The 20,669-nt window shown below is 48.8% G+C and overlaps 1 protein-coding gene across 1 annotated transcript in view; it reads right to left on the bottom strand.

Annotated features, from left to right (window-relative positions):
- The window catches only part of kcnh2b (potassium voltage-gated channel, subfamily H (eag-related), member 2b), a 160,206-nt gene that overhangs the window by 3,820 nt on the left and 135,717 nt on the right, over positions 1-20,669 (bottom strand). Inside the window, exons 7-20 of the mRNA XM_068747953.1 lie at positions 11,250-11,429; positions 10,334-10,434; positions 9,938-10,076; positions 9,201-9,355; positions 8,170-8,264; positions 7,884-8,024; positions 6,242-6,441; positions 4,499-4,751; positions 3,558-3,751; positions 3,361-3,463; positions 3,130-3,278; positions 2,927-3,059; positions 511-688; positions 90-195 (exon numbers count right to left, since the gene is read on the bottom strand). Of these exons, the coding sequence (XP_068604054.1) occupies positions 90-195; positions 511-688; positions 2,927-3,059; positions 3,130-3,278; positions 3,361-3,463; positions 3,558-3,751; positions 4,499-4,751; positions 6,242-6,441; positions 7,884-8,024; positions 8,170-8,264; positions 9,201-9,355; positions 9,938-10,076; positions 10,334-10,434; positions 11,250-11,429 (2,127 nt within the window). The remainder of the gene's footprint in view (positions 1-89; positions 196-510; positions 689-2,926; positions 3,060-3,129; positions 3,279-3,360; positions 3,464-3,557; positions 3,752-4,498; positions 4,752-6,241; positions 6,442-7,883; positions 8,025-8,169; positions 8,265-9,200; positions 9,356-9,937; positions 10,077-10,333; positions 10,435-11,249; positions 11,430-20,669) is intronic.

Genomic DNA, 20,669 nt, shown 5'->3' on the forward strand with positions numbered 1-20,669 from the left:
AGTCTCTGCCTTCCATCCGGCTTCCTGGTGCCGGGGTGACCGTCCCGCTCAGGGACAGACGGCTCACCTTGTGTGTGTGTGTTTATTACCTGAGGTGGTGATGACACGGCGCTGTAGGCAGGAGGGACCAGAACCATCTGTCGCTGCAGGAGCTGCATGATTGCTCCGATATCGGCTGACATGCGACTCTCCAGCCTGAAAGCAGCGTGCAGAACGACACACCTGTGTCTCGGACATCAAAGCCTTTTCCGTCATTAATATTAACGTCTGGTGTGATTGGTGAGTAACTACGGTGTGAACAGTGGGACAAGCCTGACCCAGAAGTCACTGTGGAAGATGTAACTGACCACTTCCTGCTGGCGCAGGGGGCGGTTGGTGTTTCTTCCTGATCACGTTATTCTTCTCAAAAACAAACTGTTTTTATTTCCTTTGTGCCAACACAAAGACTTCTGTGTGTCTGGATCGAACACACACACACACACACACACACACACTTGCATCCAGTCGCACCTGTTGAGCTGCTTCTGCAGCAGGTCCAGGCGTGTGTCGAGGTGGCTGCGTTGCTGTCGGCTCAGGCTGTGCAGGGGTGTGGGCGGGGCCAGGCTGCAGCTGGGAACCTCCTGGTACTGACCACCCCCCCGACTCTCCCCCCAGAAACTAAACATGTTGGACACACCTGAAAAGGCACCTGTGGGGGAAAGGGGAGTATAATAGCACGAGGTACAGGACAGGTGTTACTGCCCCTCTGGAGTCTCTCGGGCGGGGCACTAACACCTGTCCTGTTACTGCCCCTCTGGATTCTCTCGGGCGGGGCACTAACACCCGTCCTGTTACTGCCCCTCTGGAGTCTCTCGGGCGGGGCACTAACACCCGTCCTGTTACTGCCCCTCTGGAGTCTCTCGGGCGGGGCAGTAACACCCGTCCTGTTACTGCCCCTCTGGAGTCTCTCGGGCGGGGCACTAACACCCGTCCTGTTACTGCCCCTCTGGAGTCTCTCGGGCGGGGCACTAACACCCATCCTGTTACTGCCCCTCTGGAGTCTCTCGGGCGGGGCACTAACACCCGTCCTGTTACTGCCCCTCTGGATTCTCTCGGGCGGGGCACTAACACCCATCCTGTTACTGCCCCTTTGGAGTCTCTCGGGCGGGGCACTAACACCCGTCCTGTTACTGCCCCTTTGGAGTCTCTCGGGCGGGGCAGTAACACCTGTCCTGTTACTGCCCCTCTGGAGTCTCTCGGGCGGGGCAGTAACACCTGTCCTGTTACTGCCCCTTTGGAGTCTCTCGGGCGGGGCACTAACACCCGTCCTGTTACTGCCCCTCTGGAGTCTCTCGGGCGGGGCACTAACACCCGTCCTGTTACTGCCCCTCTGGATTCTCTCGGGCGGGGCACTAACACCCGTCCTGTTACTGCCCCTTTGGAGTCTCTCGGGCGGGGCACTAACACCTGTCCTGTTACTGCCCCTCTGGATTCTCTCGGGCGGGGCACTAACACCCGTCCTGTTACTGCCCCTCTGGAGTCTCTCGGGCGGGGCACTAACACCCGTCCCGTTACTGCCCCTCTGGAGTCTCTCGGGCGGGGCAGTAACACCTGTCCTGTTACTGCCCCTCTGGAGTCTCTCGGGCGGGGCACTAACACCCGTCCTGTTACTGCCCCTCTGGAGTCTCTCGGGCGGGGCACTAACACCCGTCCTGTTACTGCCCCTCTGGATTCTCTCAGGCGGGGCACTAACACCCGTCCTGTTACTGCCCCTTTGGAGTCTCTCGGGCGGGGCACTAACACCCGTCCTGTTACTGCCCCTTTGGAGTCTCTCGGGCGGGGCAGTAACACCTGTCCTGTTACTGCCCCTCTGGAGTCTCTCGGGCGGGGCAGTAACACCTGTCCTGTTACTGCCCCTTTGGAGTCTCTCGGGCGGGGCAGTAACACCCGTCCTGTTACTGCCCCTCCGGAGTCTCTCGGGCGGGGCACTAACACCCGTCCTGTTACTGCCCCTTTGGAGTCTCTCGGGCGGGGCACTAACACCCGTCCTGTTACTGCCCCTCTGGAGTCTCTCGGGCGGGGCACTAACACCTGTCCTGTTACTGTCCCTCTGGATTCCCTCGGGCGGGGCAGTAACACCCGTCCTGTTACTGCCCCTCTGGATTATCTCGGGCGGAGCACTAACACCTGTCCTGTTACTGCCCCTCTGGAGTCTCTTGGGCGGGGCACTAACACCCGTCCTGTTACTGCCCCTCTGGAGTCTCTCGGGCAGGGCACTAACACCCGTCCTGTTACTGCCCCTGTGGATTCTCTCGGGCGGGGCACTAACACCTGTCCTGTTACTGCCCCTCTGGATTCTCTCGGGCGGGGCACTAACACCTGTCCTGTTACTTTCCCTCTGGATTCTCTCGGGCGGGGCACTAACACCTGTCCTGTTACTGCCCCTCTGGATTCTCTCGGGCGGGGCACTAACACCTGTCCTGTTACTGCCCCTCTGGAGTCTCTTGGGCGGGGCACTAACACCCGTCCTGTTACTGCCCCTCTGGAGTCTCTCGGGCAGGGCACTAACACCCGTCCTGTTACTGCCCCTCTGGATTCTCTCGGGCGGGGCACTAACACCTGTCCTGTTACTGCCCCTCTGGATTCTCTCGGGCGGGGCACTAACACCTGTCCTGTTACTGCCCCTCTGGATTCTCTCGGGCGGGGCACTAACACCCGTCTTGTTACTGCCCCTCTGGATTCCCTCGGGCGGGGCAGTAACACCTGTCCTGTTACTGCACCTCTGGATTCTCTCGGGCGGGGCACTAACACCCGTCCTGTTACTGCCCCTCTGGATTCCCTCGGGCGGGGCACTAACACCTGTCCTGTTACTGCCCCTCTGGATTCCCTCGGGCGGGGCACTAACACCCGTCCTGTTACTGCCCCTCTGGATTCTCTCGGGCCGTACCTGACAGGGCGTTGCAGGTATTCCCAGTCTTGGGATCTCCATCACACTCAGTGTTTTCATTCATGGGGGCCTGAACCCGGGGATTCTCCAACATCTCCAGTGGAGGGGCGAGCCTCGTCATGACCGACTTCCCCTGCAAGGGGCACCGAACCAAAGACATCAGCAAAGGTTCAGAGGGTCATGTCACAAACACAAACTCCCACCTCATCACCGCTGGAGTGTGAAGACGCCGAGTGCTGACGCACGTCCCACGGAGACTTTGGCGCTTCCTGCTTTGGATTATTGGCCGCTTGTCTCTGTCTCCGCCTCACAGCCTTCTGGGACTTCTTGATTTCCCCGGCGTCTGCATCATCTGGACACGAAAGATGAGCAAAGATAAAGTTTGTTCGGTCCAGCGGATCAGAACTTGCTTTTGAGAGGTGAGGGCGAGTGACCTTTTTCTGTACGTCTTCGGAATGACAGCTTGCGTCTGCGTAGTTTGTTGAATCCGCCACATTTAGAGTCGTCGCTGCTCGGAGAGCCTGGGATCATGTTGGTCTGAAACGAGGATGCACTCATCACGAACAGAGCGATGGACGGGACGCTAACCGTAGAGGTTCACGTTGCTCTCTGACAAGCTTCCTGAGCTCACATCTCGGAGGTTGAAGGTGATTTCCAGATTGTTCCAGAAGTTCTCGGCAAATTCCGGATACATGTCCAGAACCTCCAGAACATCTTCCCTGAAGATTTTATGGAGGTCACAGTAGGTCAGAGCCCTAACATCAGCGTTGGATTTACCCGGTCGGGCATAAAGGTTGATGGGCTCTCCAAAGATGTCGTTCTTTCCTGGAACAAAAGGGAATATTATGGTTCACCTTATTGCGAACTGAGAATCAATAAATACGAATGCTGTTGTATTTGACTGTCGAAACGTTAGCGGGCCGTTCTCTGATGCACACATTTCTTCTTTGACAGTTTAGAACAGGGCTGGGCAAACCTTTTGAGTCACGGGCCACAATGGGTTCTAAAATTTGTAGTCATTACAGGAAAGAATTTGGCCTTTTACAGGAAGCATTACAGGGAAAAAATGGAATTCCGTTGTGTGTTTGCAGTGTAAAAAGTGTAAAAAGTGTAAAATGTATAATGACAATAAAAAGCTCATCTTAAAAAGGTAAAATGAATGAGGTTTAATTATAATAAAACGTTATGATATAATTTGGACAAGTTCGGCGGGCCGGATTAAAAAGCCCAAGGGGCCGCATATGGCCCCCGGGCCGTAGTTTGCCCATGCCTGGTTTAGAATAGATTGTTGTCATTGACCCATGACGTGTGGAATCTGCTCGTCTCGCTTCACACACAGGTTTCACGGTTTTCATTTGCAGGCCAGCTCGCACTGAGAGACAGCTTTAGATTTAAGAAGTGACACTACGGCACCAGCAGATGGCGCAATTAGATCATCCATATTTGATGCGAACTGCGATGTCTTTCAGATAAAAATAAAAAATTTTTTTTTTGCAGTTTGAAACTTTTTAACAGAGGATGCAGCAAGTGGTAAATGTATTTAGTACAAAATTTAAGGAATACTGTTCATACCCAAGATGGCTACGACGACGTCCCCTCTGAGTATCTCTATGGACCCCCTGGATATGAAGTAGACGGCGGTGAGGACGTCCCCGGCGTGGACCAGTGTGTCACCAGGGGGCGCGTGGGTGGTCTTGAACTTCATGGCCAGCGCCCTGAGGCATCCCTTGGTGGAGCCCTTAAAAGCCTTACAGTTCTGCAGCAACGTCCGATTCAGGTGAAGGCAGATGTCTGCCTGGAGACACTCGGGGAAGCCCTTCAGCACCTGGAGGGGGAGAAGGAGGGAGGAGAAAGAGGGCAGTGAGCAGAGGAAAGAGAAAGAAAAGAAGAAGAGGCGGTGGACGTAGACTTGGGACCTTCCTCTCAGCCTCAGGAAGCATCAAAGAAGAAATGGAGACCGATTGCATCAAATCAAAGGCTTCTGGGTAGAGAGCCTGTAGAACCCCACTGATGATGATGATGATGATGATGCGTTGAGGGCTCACGAACAACTGGAGGATACTCAGATGAGAGCCTCAACATATTTATCACCTGCACTGGACTCTTGTGGGGGCTGAACTGTGATTGGTTGGTTTGTGACAGAACAAGGAAAACGTGTTTCATCTCATCGCCGCTTCACTTCCTGGACACACGATGAAACGCAGACTGAGCGGACCTCAGACTCGCCCTGGCTCGTAGAAGCGTAGCAATAATGCATCCAGATGTTGCATTCAAGGACCTGCTCCTGCAAACGATACGCCATGCTTGTCCTGCCTCCGCCGTGCTCCTTGGTCACACAGACTCCCGATCCTCTCCAGCCTGGTCCGGGCGTGAGGGAGGCCCAGCTGATTAAATCATGCGGCGCGGTAATGGCTGTCTCAGGCTGCCGTCTCATTGAGCTTTGAGCTGCTCTGAGACTTTAACAGAAAGCGGGAACACGGTGATTCAGCAGGTGCAGCTGGCACCGGGGGAAGACGTAAACAAGAGCCCACTAAAGGAATATTGTGTCGGCTCTGACCTCATGACAACAAGCTCGTCACCTCCTGAAGACGTGTGCACGTTGATGTGCACGTTGATGTTATGAGACATTAAACTGTCACAATAAAGCTGAAAAGCTGCAGCTGGAATAAACACATTCGGTAAATGCATGCACATGGTGCCGTGCACTGTGTGTGTTTACATGGAGCCGTGCACTGTGTGTGTTTGCATGGAGCCGTGCCCTGTGTGTGTTTACATGGAGCCGTGCACTGTGTGTGTTTGCATGGAGCCGTGCACTGTGTGTGTTTGCATGGAGCCGTGCACTGTGTGTGTTTGCATGGAGCCGTGCCCTGTGTGTGTTTACATGGAGCCGTGCACTGTGTGTGTTTGCATGGAGCCGTGCCCTGTGTGTGTTTACATGGAGCCGTGCACTGTGTGTGTTTGCATGGAGCCGTGCACTGTGTGTGTTTACATGGAGCCGTGCACTGTGTGTGTTTACATGGAGCCGTGCACTGTGTGTGTTTGCATGCACAATGTGATTCCATGTGGCGACAGCCACGGACTCATCATTAGCAGAACCGAAGTGTGTCACGGCTACATCGCTGCATTGGTACATGTGTGTGTGTGTGTGTGTGTGCGTGTGCGTGTTATTTATGATACTCACAACACTTCTATTTTCTTTGCCGTGTCGGCCCGAACATGCTGAGACAAAGGCTCAAAACACTTTTGTGTGTTTATGTGTGTATTCATGTACATGAACGAGTACAGAGTGTGTGTAGACACAGAGGCGGCGCTCACAGCGTTCATGTCGATGCCGTTGGTGTAGGACCAGGCGTGCTGGAAGTACTCCTCCAGCCGCTGCCTGAGGGGGTTTGGGATCTGGTGGAAGCGGATGAACTCCCGGACCCTCAGCATCTGGGTGTGGTAGCGGGCGGTCCCCGAGTACAGCCGCTGGATGATGGCGGACACGTTCCCAAAGATGCTGGCGTACATCAGGGCTGGAGGAGGCACAGGAAGGGAGAGATTAGCATTTATAGGGAGAGTCGACCCATCTGAAGCTTTTCTGTTTCACTTTCTGTCTGATACGAAGCCTGGCACCTTCGTCTTCGATCTAATACTGATCTAATAGTAATATATGAGGTTCTGCTACGGTTAGTGACTTTAGTCTTATTGTTTGATCCACGTTAAAAAGCTATATTGCAATTGTATCCTCTAACAAATGAGTTGCTGTCGTATTTATCTGGTCACAATGTCGTACAGCAGGAAGCTACATTACTCTCAGCTAGTCAGGCCTTTAGCAGCGTCCCGCCGGCCCCTTGCGGAGCCAGTAGGCCGGGGGTCGGCAACCTGAGACACACGTGGCCCGACTGGCCCCCGAGGGCATTTATGTTGGCATGCAGAGAAAATGAAGAGGTAAAAAAAAGTACTGTATTTTACCACAGCAAATGGAATACACTACATGTTCTTAAATACTAATTGTGACGACCCCTCACGGAACAAGCTGAAAGTACAGTAGTAGTAGTAGTTGTAGTATTAGTAACTGTTTAATACGTAGTGTAAATCATTATGTGATCGTGCGCGTCCTTCATTCAGTCACTGTGAGATTCTTGGGTGTTCAGTCGGCTAGCTTAGCAGCGGTGTTAGCATGGCTAGTAAACCAAGTTCCAGTCAAGGGAGTCTGGATTTATGTCAAGAGGAGACCGGGCGATACGCGCCCCCCCGTCGCTGTGAAAGCGTGGAGTCTGGAGCGAGCTGCTTGTTTTATGGCGAGTTCAGGCGTCCAGGAAGTGGATGGACGGTTCTAATGAACTGTATACAAGTACACATGAGAGGACCAGTGTGTACAGGAGGAATAAATAAACCCAATGTCAGTGATGGGAACTACAGCTCAGTGTGACAGCGGATGTTCCAATAAATCAATAACGTTGATTAATAATTAATAAACGATTACGTTTATCTGCTTGACTCATCTGCCTGCTGAAAGTTCACTTTTAAATGGTCTCTAGCTGCAAAAGGAGATCCGGAACAGGAAGGAAGCGTAATTACAGCGAGAAAGGCCACGTCAGCGTGAGAAGGCAGAAATATCTTTCAAAATGAAAATACTTTCATTGAGTGGGTGAAGCTCTGAAGGGTTGTATGTATCCCTCTAGTAGCGCTGACCTCTGCTGACCTCTGCTGACGTCTGTCAGCGGTCATCACGACCCGCATCGCCCACTGACTGGGTTCCACAGGCGTTATTAAGCACTTCAGAAATATATTATTTTTCTAACTGCTCTTTATATTTAAAATCCAGATTCTATTTTAGGATACTCTTTTTCTAAAGTCCTAATCTAATCGTCTCCAACCATTCCACCGACATTGAGGACGATCAGTCAAGGCGCTCTCTGTCTCCGCACCGCCTCGTAACATGCGTGCTAACGTTTAGCGTGCCGCTACGTACACCCGATGAGCATGACGCAGATGGAGAAGATCTTCTCAGAGTTGGTGTTTGGCGACACGTTTCCAAATCCCACGCTGGTCAAACTGCTGAAGGTGAAGTAAAGCGCCGTGACGTATTTGTCTTTGATGGAGGGACCCGAACCTGAAGATTTGACACAACAGGAACACCATGATAGGCCATTCCACAACCAATCAAAAGGCACGCAGCTGATTTGAATAAACACGTTTTAATTTATTAAATTCAAACCAACAACTTTCAGCCCTGCATTATTGTTGTCTCAGAATACCTTGGACGGATTCGTTGTAGTTTTTTCCGAGCTGGTCCCCCAGTGTGTGGAGCCAGCCGATGGACCCGTTCCGCTCGACGTTCCCGATCGCGTACCTGAGACAGCAGTTGCAGTACAACGTTACTGCGTTGAGCTTCTGTTGATAGCAGCAATTAGCATGGTGCGCTACAGCAGGTACAAACATAACATTGTCGATTTTGATTTCTGCAGCATCTTTTTCCGCGTGTAGATTAGAACGAGAATAAACGTGAACGAGGAGATGAAGTTCACATTGATGATCAGCTTCCTGTGAAATAGAAGCTCTGTTGTCTCCCAGACGCGAGCTAATGATAGCGTGGTGGACCTGGCTGCCTTCCATCGAAACAGCACCTGGGATGCTAGCAGGAAAGTAGCTGAATGCTAATGTTAGCGGTTGACTAATTGTTAAATGTTAGCTAATTTCCTGTGAGCTAATTCAGACACACGTAGGATTCTCCTCAGCCGGCATCCGACACACGCTCGGACTCTGGCGGTTGATGTGAGCTGCCGTCGTTTCCCCGATTATTCAGATTAACAGATCAACCCGCTGCTGAAGCAAAGTTCTACTTAAAGGCCACAGCGCCGTGTGATGGTCCGATGCATCCGACTTATCACGCTAGCTTGTTTAGCACACTCGCCTATTTCCTCGCCATTAGTTCTTCTTTGTTTGGTTGAACAGTTCGCTTTCGTTTCAATAAGTTGCATATGTCTTTTTAATAATGCATCCTGGTAGTAAAAAAATAATTTGGTTCTCCTCTCATCTTCTATTTTGCTCAGGAATGTCAGCAGATTCATCAAAGATCCCCTTTTCCGAGGATCACACAGGCCCGATAGTCTTTGCAGCTGCTGCTGATGACTTGAATTCACACCGTGTACTTCTGTATAAAAAGGAACTTTTGTCTATTTTTATAGGATTGTACTGCTAATAATTGCAATTTTGCAAGATTAGTAATGAAAGAATCCCACGAGTGCAGACAGAGCCATGACCCCCCCCCCCCCCCCCCCTACTGTACCAGATGCAGGCCAGCCAGTGAGCAATGAGGGCGAAGGTGCACATGAGGAGGAAGAGGACTGCAGCGCCGTACTCCGAGTAGCGGTCCAGCTTCCTGGCTACGCGCACCAATCGCAGCAAACGCGCTGTTTTCAGCAGACCAATCAGAGTGGTGGTCTGGTGGGAGAGAAAGGTAGAGGTGAGGAAGCACGCAGAATGGGGGGGGGGGTTAAATCCTGACTGCTGTTCATTTACACTCCCTCTAATCCCTGCATGCACTCAGCAGCTCGAACAACAAGTAAATGACAGGATGGTTACTGTGCTGTGTGTGTGTGTGTGTGCGTGTGTGTGTGTGTGTGCATGTGTGTGTGTGTGTGTGTGTGTGTGTGTGTGCCTCTCGAACGCTCCAGCCGACACTCCTTGACACAGTTTATCTGAAATCTACGGGAATGACGTTCTCGCCGTTGTCTGCTAACAAACAAAGAAATATTGACGACAAGGAAACTTGTTATCTTGTTATCTGGTTTGTCTGCTGCAGTGTGCGGCTCATGTTTGACAGTCTCTACTTGGGTGCGCTCCCCCCCCCCCCCTCCCCCCCCACAGCCGACTGCAGCAGCTCCCCCATCGAGGCAATTAAATGAAGAGATGACAGCGCCAGCAGCTCGGCCTCTCCCCCTGACAGGCAGCAGAGATGGTCGCCTCAACGGAACGAGGATTATCTCTCACAAATTACACCCCCCCCCCCAAATCATTCTGCACCTCTTCTCCATTGCGGTAGATGAGCAGGTCAAAGGGGATGGCAGCCACCATGTCGATCAGGAACCAGCCTTTGAAGTAGTGCACGGCGATCCTCACCGGGTGGCTGACCACCTCGTCGTTCGGGTTCACGTACGTCGTCCTGAAAGCACGGAGGTCACATCAAAGACCGCAAAAGCTTTTCTTTCTCAGTTGTTGGTTGAAAAGAAGAACATTTGAAGATATTCTTTCCAGTTTTAGGACACCTTTCAGGTAGAATTCCGTGATTGATAATGAGAATAAATAATAGTGCTGACGTTTCATGGACTTTTGACACCGTTAATACCAACGTGCATTTCCACCTGTGTCTGCTAGAACCAACAACTTTACCATTTGTGATGCAACCAACCAAAGTCAGACCTGAAGTTGATGAGGATGTCAATGATGAACATGATATCCACAATGAGGTCCACCACATTGAGAGGAGAGCAGGAGTAGATGCAGCTCTGCATGGCCTCTTCCTGAGAGACGAGAGGAGACGGAGACAGAGACAGAGACGGAGACGGAGACGTGAAGCCGGACGGCTACATTCGAGTGCTCTAGGAATAGACTCGTTTATACGCTGCAGATGGAATGATAGTAAGGATGTTAGGACAGTTATGTGTAGAGACAACTCGAGAAGGCAATACAAAACTCTGTGTGTGCCATGTCAATGAGCTAGCAAGGTTAGCATAAAGCTAACTGTACGTTGATATATCTTGATCTGCCTGTGTGTCCCCTCCAGCTCGGTTCATTATGCAGCTGTGCAGAAGCAATGAATAGAAAAACAAACCTCTCTCTCTCTCTCTCTCTCTCTCTCTCAACCCAGCCGGCCGTCCACCATGAGCCGAGGTTCTCTCCAAGGTTTCTGCCTGTTAAAGGGAAGTTTTTTCTTGCCTCCGTTGCCAAAGTTCTTGCTCTTGTGGGTCAAGTTGGGTTTTACTTTACACATCTTTGAAAGGATGTCTGATCAATAAAATGACACTCGTTCATCTGAGCTGCATGGAGACACGCTAGTCAGGCCTTCTGTCAGTCTAATAGTACAGTACTCTGAATGGAAGGACCTCGCTGTAGAACTGGCTCTCTGCCAGAGATGACTCAGCATTGTCAGAGAAATTCCATTTCGTGACTAATAGAGACAAATGACCCTCTGAATGGAAGGAAATCAGCATATATTACATCATCACCTTCGCCCAGGGTCAGCATATATTACATCATCGCCTTCGCCCAGGGCCAGGATTTGACCGAGGCAAACCTCTGTGTTTAGTGACAGATTGATTGATGCGGTGGGCCCCACCTGGTCATTGAGGAGAAACGCGGCTGAGTAGGGTGTCAGGATGGCGGTGTAGATGACCAGCAGCAGGATGAGCCAGTCCCACACCGCCTTGAAGGGACTGTAGTGCAACACCGTCCACTTGTGGATGCGAGGAGCCTGGAGCTTGTACTCCGGCAACACATCTGCACCCAGAGATAGCACCTGAGGAGAGAGGAGGACAGAGACGCAATCAGACTCACGGGAGGCAGAGAACATGAAAAAACTGCAGTAAAAAGAAGAGACTGTGTTCAAATAGATTAACCTGCACAAGGAGACATTTGAGCACAGCCTTGGGGGACATAGCAGCTCTATGAAATGTGCACCAGCCTCCATGACATGTGGCAGCAAGTGCAGCGACCGAGTCAACTGAAGGCACGAATGTTTCATCTTTAAGTCATTGTTTTGCTCCGGGCTCCTTTGCTTCCAGTTTCGTGCTCCACTGCTTCATGCTTTCTCTCGGCTTTGTGCCGTTTCTCCTGCTTCCAGTCATTGTTCGGCCAGCCTGCCTCCTGCCGCCTCCTCCACACGGAGCTGTTTCCATGCTCCTCGCTTTTACATTTCCGTCTGAAACAGGCGAATCGCTAAACGGTCTTTTCCTGACTCTCACTCATGCTACAACTGGTCCTACAATAGATCCAGTTAGTGCCACCTCTTTTGGTTACCGTCGCAACAGTGCGCACACAAAAGCCCACTGAATATCGGCTGTTTCAGATGGACAAAGACAAAGAAGCAATAATGCAGCAAAATCCCCGACCAGCACCCTTCCACAAGATAGTGTGTTTTGTAAAGTAACATATTGGAAAGAAATCCTATCTAACAAGTTAAATACAGTATTTAGTTCTACTGTGGTACTGCATGAGGACGACTGGAGAGGCAGAGAAGTATGTCAGAGTAGTTCGGGACATGTATGACACCAGTAAAGTGTGCAGTAGGAGTAACAGGGGAGTTTAGTGTAGAGGTGGGATGCACCAGGGATCAGCTCTGAGCCCCTTTTTGTTTGCCATGGTGATGGATAGACTAACAGATGAGATGAGACAGGAAGCTCCTTGGAATGTGATGTTTGCAGATGACATTGTGATCTGCAGTGAGAGTAGGGAGCAGGTAGAGGAGAATCTAGAGAAGTGGAGGTCTGCTCTAGAAAAGAGAGGAATGAAGGTGAGCAGCAGTAAAACAGAGTACATGTGTGTACATGAGAAGGTCCCAGGGGGGACAGTGAAGCTACAAGGAATAGACGTAAAGAAGGGAGAGGACTTCAGGTACCTCGGGTCAACAGAGCAGAGTGATGGAGAGAATGTGGAAAGGAGGTGAAGAATCGTGTGCAGGCAGGCTGGAACGGGGGAGGAAAGTATCAGGTGTGCTCTGTGATAGGACGAAGGGACAGGTCTACAAGACAGTGGTGAGGACAGACATGATGGACGGTTTAGAGACAGTGGTGAGGACAGCCATGTTGGACGGCTTAGAGACAGTGTCTCTGAGGAAGAGACAGGAGGCGGAGCTAGAAGTGGAGGAGATGAAGATGCTGAGGTTCTCCTTGGGAGTGACCAGGTTGGACAGGATTAGAAATGAGACAATAAGAGGGACAGTGAAGGTTAGACGTTTTGGAGACAAGGTCAGAGAGGACAGACTTTGATGGTTTGGACATGTCCAGAGGAGAGACAGGGACTATATCGGTAGAAGGATGCTGAGGATGGAACTGCCAGGGAACAGGACTAGAAGAAGATATCAAAATGAATCCATTCAAGAACTGACTAACTGATGCAGCAAAGAGTCACCAGCAGAGCAGTAGATCCACGCCGGTCGGGCTGAGCCATGAACCGTTGCTCTACCTTCCCACCTGCTCCTCCTCTCCACAGAGCAGCCATGTTTCATTCAAGCTGCCACCATTCACCTTCCAGCTCTCCTCCCTTTCTTTTCCTCTTGTGTCTCAGACCGTTATTCTGCCTCCTACGTTCTTCATCACAAATTTCACCATGTCTTCTTCACCCTCTGTGGTCAGACTTTATTTATACACACTACTACTACTACTACTACTACTACTACAGTACTAGTGATTGCAGTTTTTCACAGTTACCTACACACGTTTCCTGAAAGCGTACCTCATGTTACTCGACACACAAGTCCAAAATCACACACAAAATGCTAAATGCTACAAATCCCCTTCAAAATGAATCCTTGCCCACAAAACAAAGTTCACTCTCAAAATGTTATTTTGTGTTCAAAAGTGATTACACACGTTCACTGATGTGCTGAATGGAAAACACGACCATCAATGGAACGCAGTAGTCTGAACGACTATCAGGAGATTACAGTGACGCCTGTGCAGCTCTGTGTTATACGACTCCAGATGTCACAGTATAATGTTTGTATACTCAGATATACAGTAAAACACACAACTATGCAGTGACAAAAATATGCATATATTCTCCAGAATAGATTTTTCTACACGTCATAGCTAACACTGATGTGTAGAAAGAACATAGAACAACACGAGACAACGTGTGCTTGTTGTCTTCGTCCCTGTGGCCTCCCTCATTGTCAAACCGTGGTCGACCACATGTCCTAATGATTTATTTTATTTTACCAATGCAGCCGAGGATATGCCATTGATTATTAAGTCATTCTCATAGTTTGTGCAATATAAGAAATAATCCGACATTTATATATCGATGTTAGTGATGCAACATTCACTCCCGTGGTTCAGTCAGAGCCGCTCCCGGCGGCGTGGACCTTCTGGAGTGGACTGGGAGCTATTTGTAGCCATCTTGTGTGAAGCTAAATATCCTTTAGACACAGAGCTGGCCTCAAGCGGTTTCAAACGGTCTCTTTAGTGTCCCCAAATCTTTAGCATTACTGTGGGCACCAGAGATCAAAGTTTAGTTGAAGTAGGAAATCCAAAGAAAGACTGAGTTATAAAACTGATTTATAGTTGGGAAAAGAGGAAAAGAAAGTTCTACAGCTTAAAATCAGATTCGTTTGGTCAGAGTTTTTCCTAGAAATCATTGGAATTGAACAAAGAAAAGGTGAAAGAAGTTAAGAATCGCAGTGGAATCTGGAGGTCCATGTGCTCTTCTACACAGCTCTGCACAGAAAGCTGCAAAATCCAGATGTAAGGGAAGCTGAAAAGCCCCAAATGCCCCAATGGAGGCATTATGTGCAACAAGGGTCGACGTTTCTCCTCAAGAAATACATCCGACATATTGCTACCAGATGAGATATTCCGAGCAGGTTTTTAATCCGATTAAATGTGTCCATGTAAATGTAGCCAATGTTAGCTAGAGCAGTTAGCGACCTGGTGTTTGGGGTTTCACAAGGAATTAAATTAAATCAAATTTAATTAATTTAATTAATTTAATTAATTTAATTAATTTAATTAATTTAATTAATTTAATTAATTTAATTAATTTAATTAATTTAATTAATTTAATTAATTTTAATGAAAGTGAAAGACAGAACTGGTCGCTATCTGAGACAAACACGTGATGAAGATATTAATTTAAAGTAAACTAACAGCGTAAACGTTAAATATTTGCAAAATAACACTGACGTTTCAAGCAGAAAAGGGCGGAGCCATGTTTTGTTTACAACGGAAGTCGCGACGGCTTCTTCTTCTACTATTATTATCTGTCCATTTGGTAAAATTGCGCACGTCAAAATGATTTATTCCCATCGAAAGTGTGACGCATGACCCTGAGCGGGCCCATGACCACAGCGCATCCGATCATAATTATAATCCGAGCGCTGATCGGATTAAGGACATTTTGTCCATGTAAACGCAGCCACCGTCTGCTAATCCTTCAGCTCATATCAATGGTTCTCTCATAGCGTCACAAGACTTCGCACCCGGCTCGCCCAGCTCATTCAGGCGATGCTTGAAATGCATTTTCTCTAGCGTGCGGCGTCACATGTAGCACGTAGTGCTACACGTCGCCTGCTCATCCCAGGAGACGTGACTAACGATGGGACCGTTTCTGCATGACCCCGTGAGAAAACACGACCTCCTCGGAGCCTCCAGCTCGCCAGTTCATTGCTTTTATCAAACCTGACCCCTCGTCTGCTGAGAACTTTGAGCGGGTCTCTGAGGAAGATGAGGCCCATGTGGCCCGAGGTTCTCCGTCGCTGAAGCGGCCACCACCTCTCCGCTTCCTCGCTTTGGGAGGTTTCCGGTTCTCGCATTGTCTGATGTTTCTTTGGCGGGAAATGCTTCTAACGGTAAATGAAAAGAACAACTGTAATCCGAGGACGTAGAGAATGTAACAACAGACGCTGGAGACAAAAGACAAACAAACAAACAACAAGCAAACCTCTTTGTTTGACTCTTTGTTCCAAATGAGAGTAAAAGTGAAGTCTGCCAGAAGCCGGCAACAGCGTGTGTGAGTGTGTGTGTGTGTGTGTGTGTGTGTGTCTCTGTGTGGCGCCGTGATGTGCTGGCGACGTGTCCGGGGTGTACCCTGCCTCACGCCCATAGTCAGCTGGGATAGGCTCCAGCAGACCCGCAAAGAGGATACAGCAGCTGCAGATGAGACGATTGTTTGCCTCATCTGCAAGAAGATGGATGATGGATGGATGGATGATGGATGGATGATGGATGGCTGGGTGGCTGGATGGATGATGGATGATGGACGGATGGATGATGGATGGATGGATGGTGGATGGATGATGGATGGCTGGATGGATGGACGGATGGATGGACGGATGGATGGATGGATGATGGATGGCTGGATGGATGGATGATAGATGGATGGATGATGGATGATGGATGATGGATGGATGATGGATGGATGGATGGATGGATGGATGGATGATGGATGGATGGAAGGAAGTATCAAACATCACAAGTCGGCTAATTACTTCATATATAATCAATCAACGTTATTGATGCCTAGAAAAGCCTTCCTGTCCAGCACGGTCTCTGAAATGTCTGGATTCGTCTCCCGCGCTACGATTTGGTGCAGGAATCTGTCCAATCGGACCATGTGGGTCCAGCAGCTGCTGTTTCCACGCAGACCTTTAAAAGCAGCCGTTCTATTGTTCACACACACACGCACGCACACACACACACACACACACACACACACACACACACGCACACACACACACTGCGTCCCTCTGTCCCCTGCAGCTGCCGTCTTCAGCTCCGTGGGTAAATCCCCGTTTAAAGGCTGACCTTTTCTCAAAACCTATTCCAAGACTGAAGACTTTTTCTTTATCTCAACGTTAATTAAATAATTTTTCATTTCTATAGCGCCAGATCATGACAGGAAGTCACCTCAAGACCTGCAGGGAAAGACAGAACCCGACTTGACCCACAAGAGCAAGCACTTTGGCAACGGAGGCAAGGAAAAACTTCCCTTTAACAGGCAGAAACCTTGGACAGAACCTAGGCTCATGGTGGACGGCCATCTGTCTGACCGGCTGGGTTGAGAAAGAGAGAGAGAGAGAGCAGTAGAAAGAGAGAGGGAGAGACAGACACAAGGACAGGTAGGGATGGAGAGAGAGCGATAGAGAGACAGCGAGCCGGAGCAGAGAGAATCATAACAGGCTGCTGAACAAGATGCGACACTAATTCACACCCGGCTGAGCAGAGACAGTCTTTCACGGGACGACGTCTTTTCCCTGCGGCTTTATCTCTGGTGCGATATGAACGATAGCGTCGTCTGACAGCTCCACAGTCACGGGACAGACAGCCGGCAGTCTGGACCAATGTTCCCTCTAATTTTTCATGTGTCTGAGCAAACACACGCACCCCCTGAGCAGACCCTCGGACAAATGTGAGCAACATCAGAACAATACATTTTATGTTGAACGCACTTTATATATGAAAGCAAACCTCAAAGTGCACAATAGTATAAAAGAAACACAAAAACAAGAGATAAAATCAACAAATAAAACATAAAATTAACAAGCAAGGGAGGTCCAACATTTGTTTTTCTAAACAAGTATACAGAAGAGAAAAGGTGTTAACTGTGGATGATGAGTATATATTTTTTATTTATATATGATAGTATTATATGGTTTATTAATGCAAGTATTTATGTTGAATATTTTGCTATAAACTGAATAATAGGGTAGACATTTTTTTAAATAAGTAGTCCACTTCTTCCAATTCCTTTTTTGAACTATGTGCTTGTTTTGTTATGTCTTTTCTTTCTTTTTTTATCAGTATTTCTTTCCTTTGTAGCTACAAAGACTTTTATATATTTTTTTATACATGTTCGAAAACAAAATTCATTAATTCATTCATTCATGTGGAACTCCTCGTCTCCAAAATACAGTATATAACCTAATTTGTCCTGTGTCCCTCTCACGTCTCCACGGTTGGACACGTTGTCCAGGTTGACGTCCTCGTCTCCTGCAGCTTTGACTTTATGCATCGGCTGCTCCAAACACTTCAGGACCATTTCTGGATGCTATTTTAATACGCTTCATTAAACTAAGTTCTCTTTCTCATTCTGCTCTGGATGCTTGAGATGCAGCACAAACAGCTGAGATGTTTCAGCTCCTAGATTTTAGTGCTGCAGAACCACGTCTGAGAAGGTTCTGATTGACCCACGTTTAAGTTCTAGCCTCATTATGGACTTGAATTCAACACGTTCACTAGTAATGACCTCCAGAATGTGGGTTCTGCAGAACAGCCTCACAGTAATGACCTCCAGAATGTGGGTTCTGCAGAACAGCCTCACACTTTAATGACCTCCAGAATGTGGGTTCTACAGAACAGCCTCACACTAATGACCTCCAGAACGTGGGTTCTGCAGAACAGCCTCACAGTAATGACCTCCAGAATGTGGGTTCTGCAGAACAGCCTCACACTTCTCTGCCAGTGCAGCAAAAGGAAAACATCTGCCCCAGTCGCGCCATTTCTTCTGTTTCTCTCTCTCTCTCGAGAGCAGAGAGAGAGAGAGAGAGAGAGAGAGAGAGAGAGCGAAGCACAGAGCGGAGATAGGAGGTATCGAGGAAAAGGGACTTTATTATTCAGTGCAAGTGGAATAAAGCAGCTTCATCTATCCAGCTAGTCTGGCGTGTCCCTTTAGCTTTAGCATTGCTGCACTTTAGCTTCGTTCACCAGCGTGAAGGGAGTTAACCCCGGAGGAGAGGAGCGATCTCCCCGGTGTCACATAACCACGGTCCCGAGACCAGAACCGGAAAGGGTTAACAACATATTCATCCGACCACTTTCTTTTTTTGCTCGACATAGTTAGTCTGGATTAAAATCACACGACGCACGACCAGGACAGTCCCACGTTGAGTACTGGGCGCACTAAATTCCCTGCAGCCAGTGACGGCCAGGAGGGGGCGTGTCATCACGAATTGACACGGTGAGTCGGGGGCGTCTGGACCTCCACGGCGGAGGCTCCGCCGAACCCCGGTTAAGAACCACCGAGCTCAAAAGAATCGCGTCTCCTTTCCACTCTGGCGCGCTGAGATGACGTCACCGCCCGTTCGCCTTGTCATTATTATAAAGCGTCTTCCTTCCACATCGGCCACGCCGCTTTGTTCACTCAAACACCTGTGGACGTCGATTAGCTGCGTAAAGACGCACGTGACTCTCATCGTTAGCTGTAGCACCGGTTACCGGTTACCGGTCACCGGCCACTCACTGGCTCACATTGAAAAGTAGCACAGGATGAACTTTTACGTGTTTCTTTTATTTTACATTCAGGTTGGATTTAGTTTTTTTGTGCGCCGCGGAGATTTTCGCTGCGCAAAGACCGCATCAGCAGTGCGCAATTGCGCACGCGCGCAGCTTAGAGGGAACGTAGGTCTGGACCACAGAAGACAGAGGACAGAGGACAGAGGACAGAGGACAGAGGACAGAGGACTCATCAATCCTGTAACTCGGCCGACCTGCAGTTGTCTTCGGAAATCAAATGAAAAACATGAATGGCTTTTCCACTGTGGGCCCTCAGCTCATTAAGACCTGCTGCCCTCAGCAATGGCTGCTGGGCTATCATTGGACAATGGCTGGGGGGGGGATCCCAATTGGGCAGGTCCTGTCCTCAGACCCGGTTAGCGTCATAGCAATCAACAAATACATGAATAAGTAAATAAGAAAAATAAATAAATAGATAAATAACCCGGTCATGCATTTAAAAATTCCTGGATCCACACGGTGATCTGGATCAGCACCAGAAGGTTCTGGATTGTTCTTGGTATCTTTATACAAACAATGAAAAGTCAAAGTGAATCAGAGTTGATGTTTATTTTTAACTCTAAACGTGTTTTAATGTTAAAATGTAAGATTTGTTCCTGACCTCATTCTGGATCAGAACCAGAAGACGTGTTTCATGGTGGTTCATATCGGACCCCTTTATGACTGAGTTTTTTTTCGTGAATTTAATGTATATTTTACAAGCTTATTATTATTATTATTATTATTATTATTATTATTATTATTATTTTAAAGCCTCCATTATAAGTAAATGGGAAAATCTGAATATTTTTATATCCAGCTCCGGATCGGTTTCAAAATTTAATGGAATCTAAGTTAGACCAAGATCCAGAAGCAATCCTGCAATAACTGATCAATGTTAAGCCAAGGACAAAAACATCTCTCCTGTTCCTTTGAATATTCTTTGAACCTGAATGACCTTTAATCTGATTTAGATTTAGGAACTAAAGGACCGGAAACAGCCTCTCATTTATTTCACAACAACAATGAAGAAGCATTCAGCATCGAGGCTCTCAGCAGGTTCCGCCTGAAACATCTGAGACAATCACCTCCCTGCAGATTAAACGCTCCAGCCCTGAGGCGGCGATCAGATTACTCTGAACAACGAAAGCTCGCCATATCTATCAGGACACACTCTGATTGAGATCATGCTTCTATTACAACGTTTGACGCGAACGCAAAGCGCCCCGGGGCTGTTCGCTGAAACGGACTCTGTGAAGAGCAGCAGCATCAAAGGAGTCCATTGAATATCCGAGGACAGCCACGTCTGGTCACGACGCCATGCTCCTGCTGCTGGGGCCTGCAGCATCAAGGTTCAGTTCAGTTCCTCAGAAGACACCAAATTACCACACAAAGCAACTGAGCTGCGAGACGCGATGTGCAGCGCGTTCGTAAAACAAAAAAACTAGAAAGACCATCAGAGATTGCAGACCCCGCCTCCAAAAGACTATTGGATCTTGTGAGACAGTAAACAGGGCTTCCGGATCAGAGGGGCCAAACCTGCTCTAGGGAGGGAGCCAAACCTGCTCTAGCTTGCTGCTCCGGAACGTACTACAAGACTCCTTCTGGACTCTTTTTCCCATCATGCCATTCGTGTCCCTCCCTCTTAAAGTGACACTTTACAGCACAGACACAATTCCAGATGTAAAAATAATTCTAGAATCTGGATCCAGATCCGGATCAACGGCATTCTCGGGGAGGGACGAGCCACGGACAGAACCTTGCTTGTGTAA

This window comes from Brachionichthys hirsutus, chromosome 14 (genome assembly GCF_040956055.1).
Source record: "Brachionichthys hirsutus isolate HB-005 chromosome 14, CSIRO-AGI_Bhir_v1, whole genome shotgun sequence".
NCBI lineage: Eukaryota > Metazoa > Chordata > Actinopteri > Lophiiformes > Brachionichthyidae > Brachionichthys > Brachionichthys hirsutus.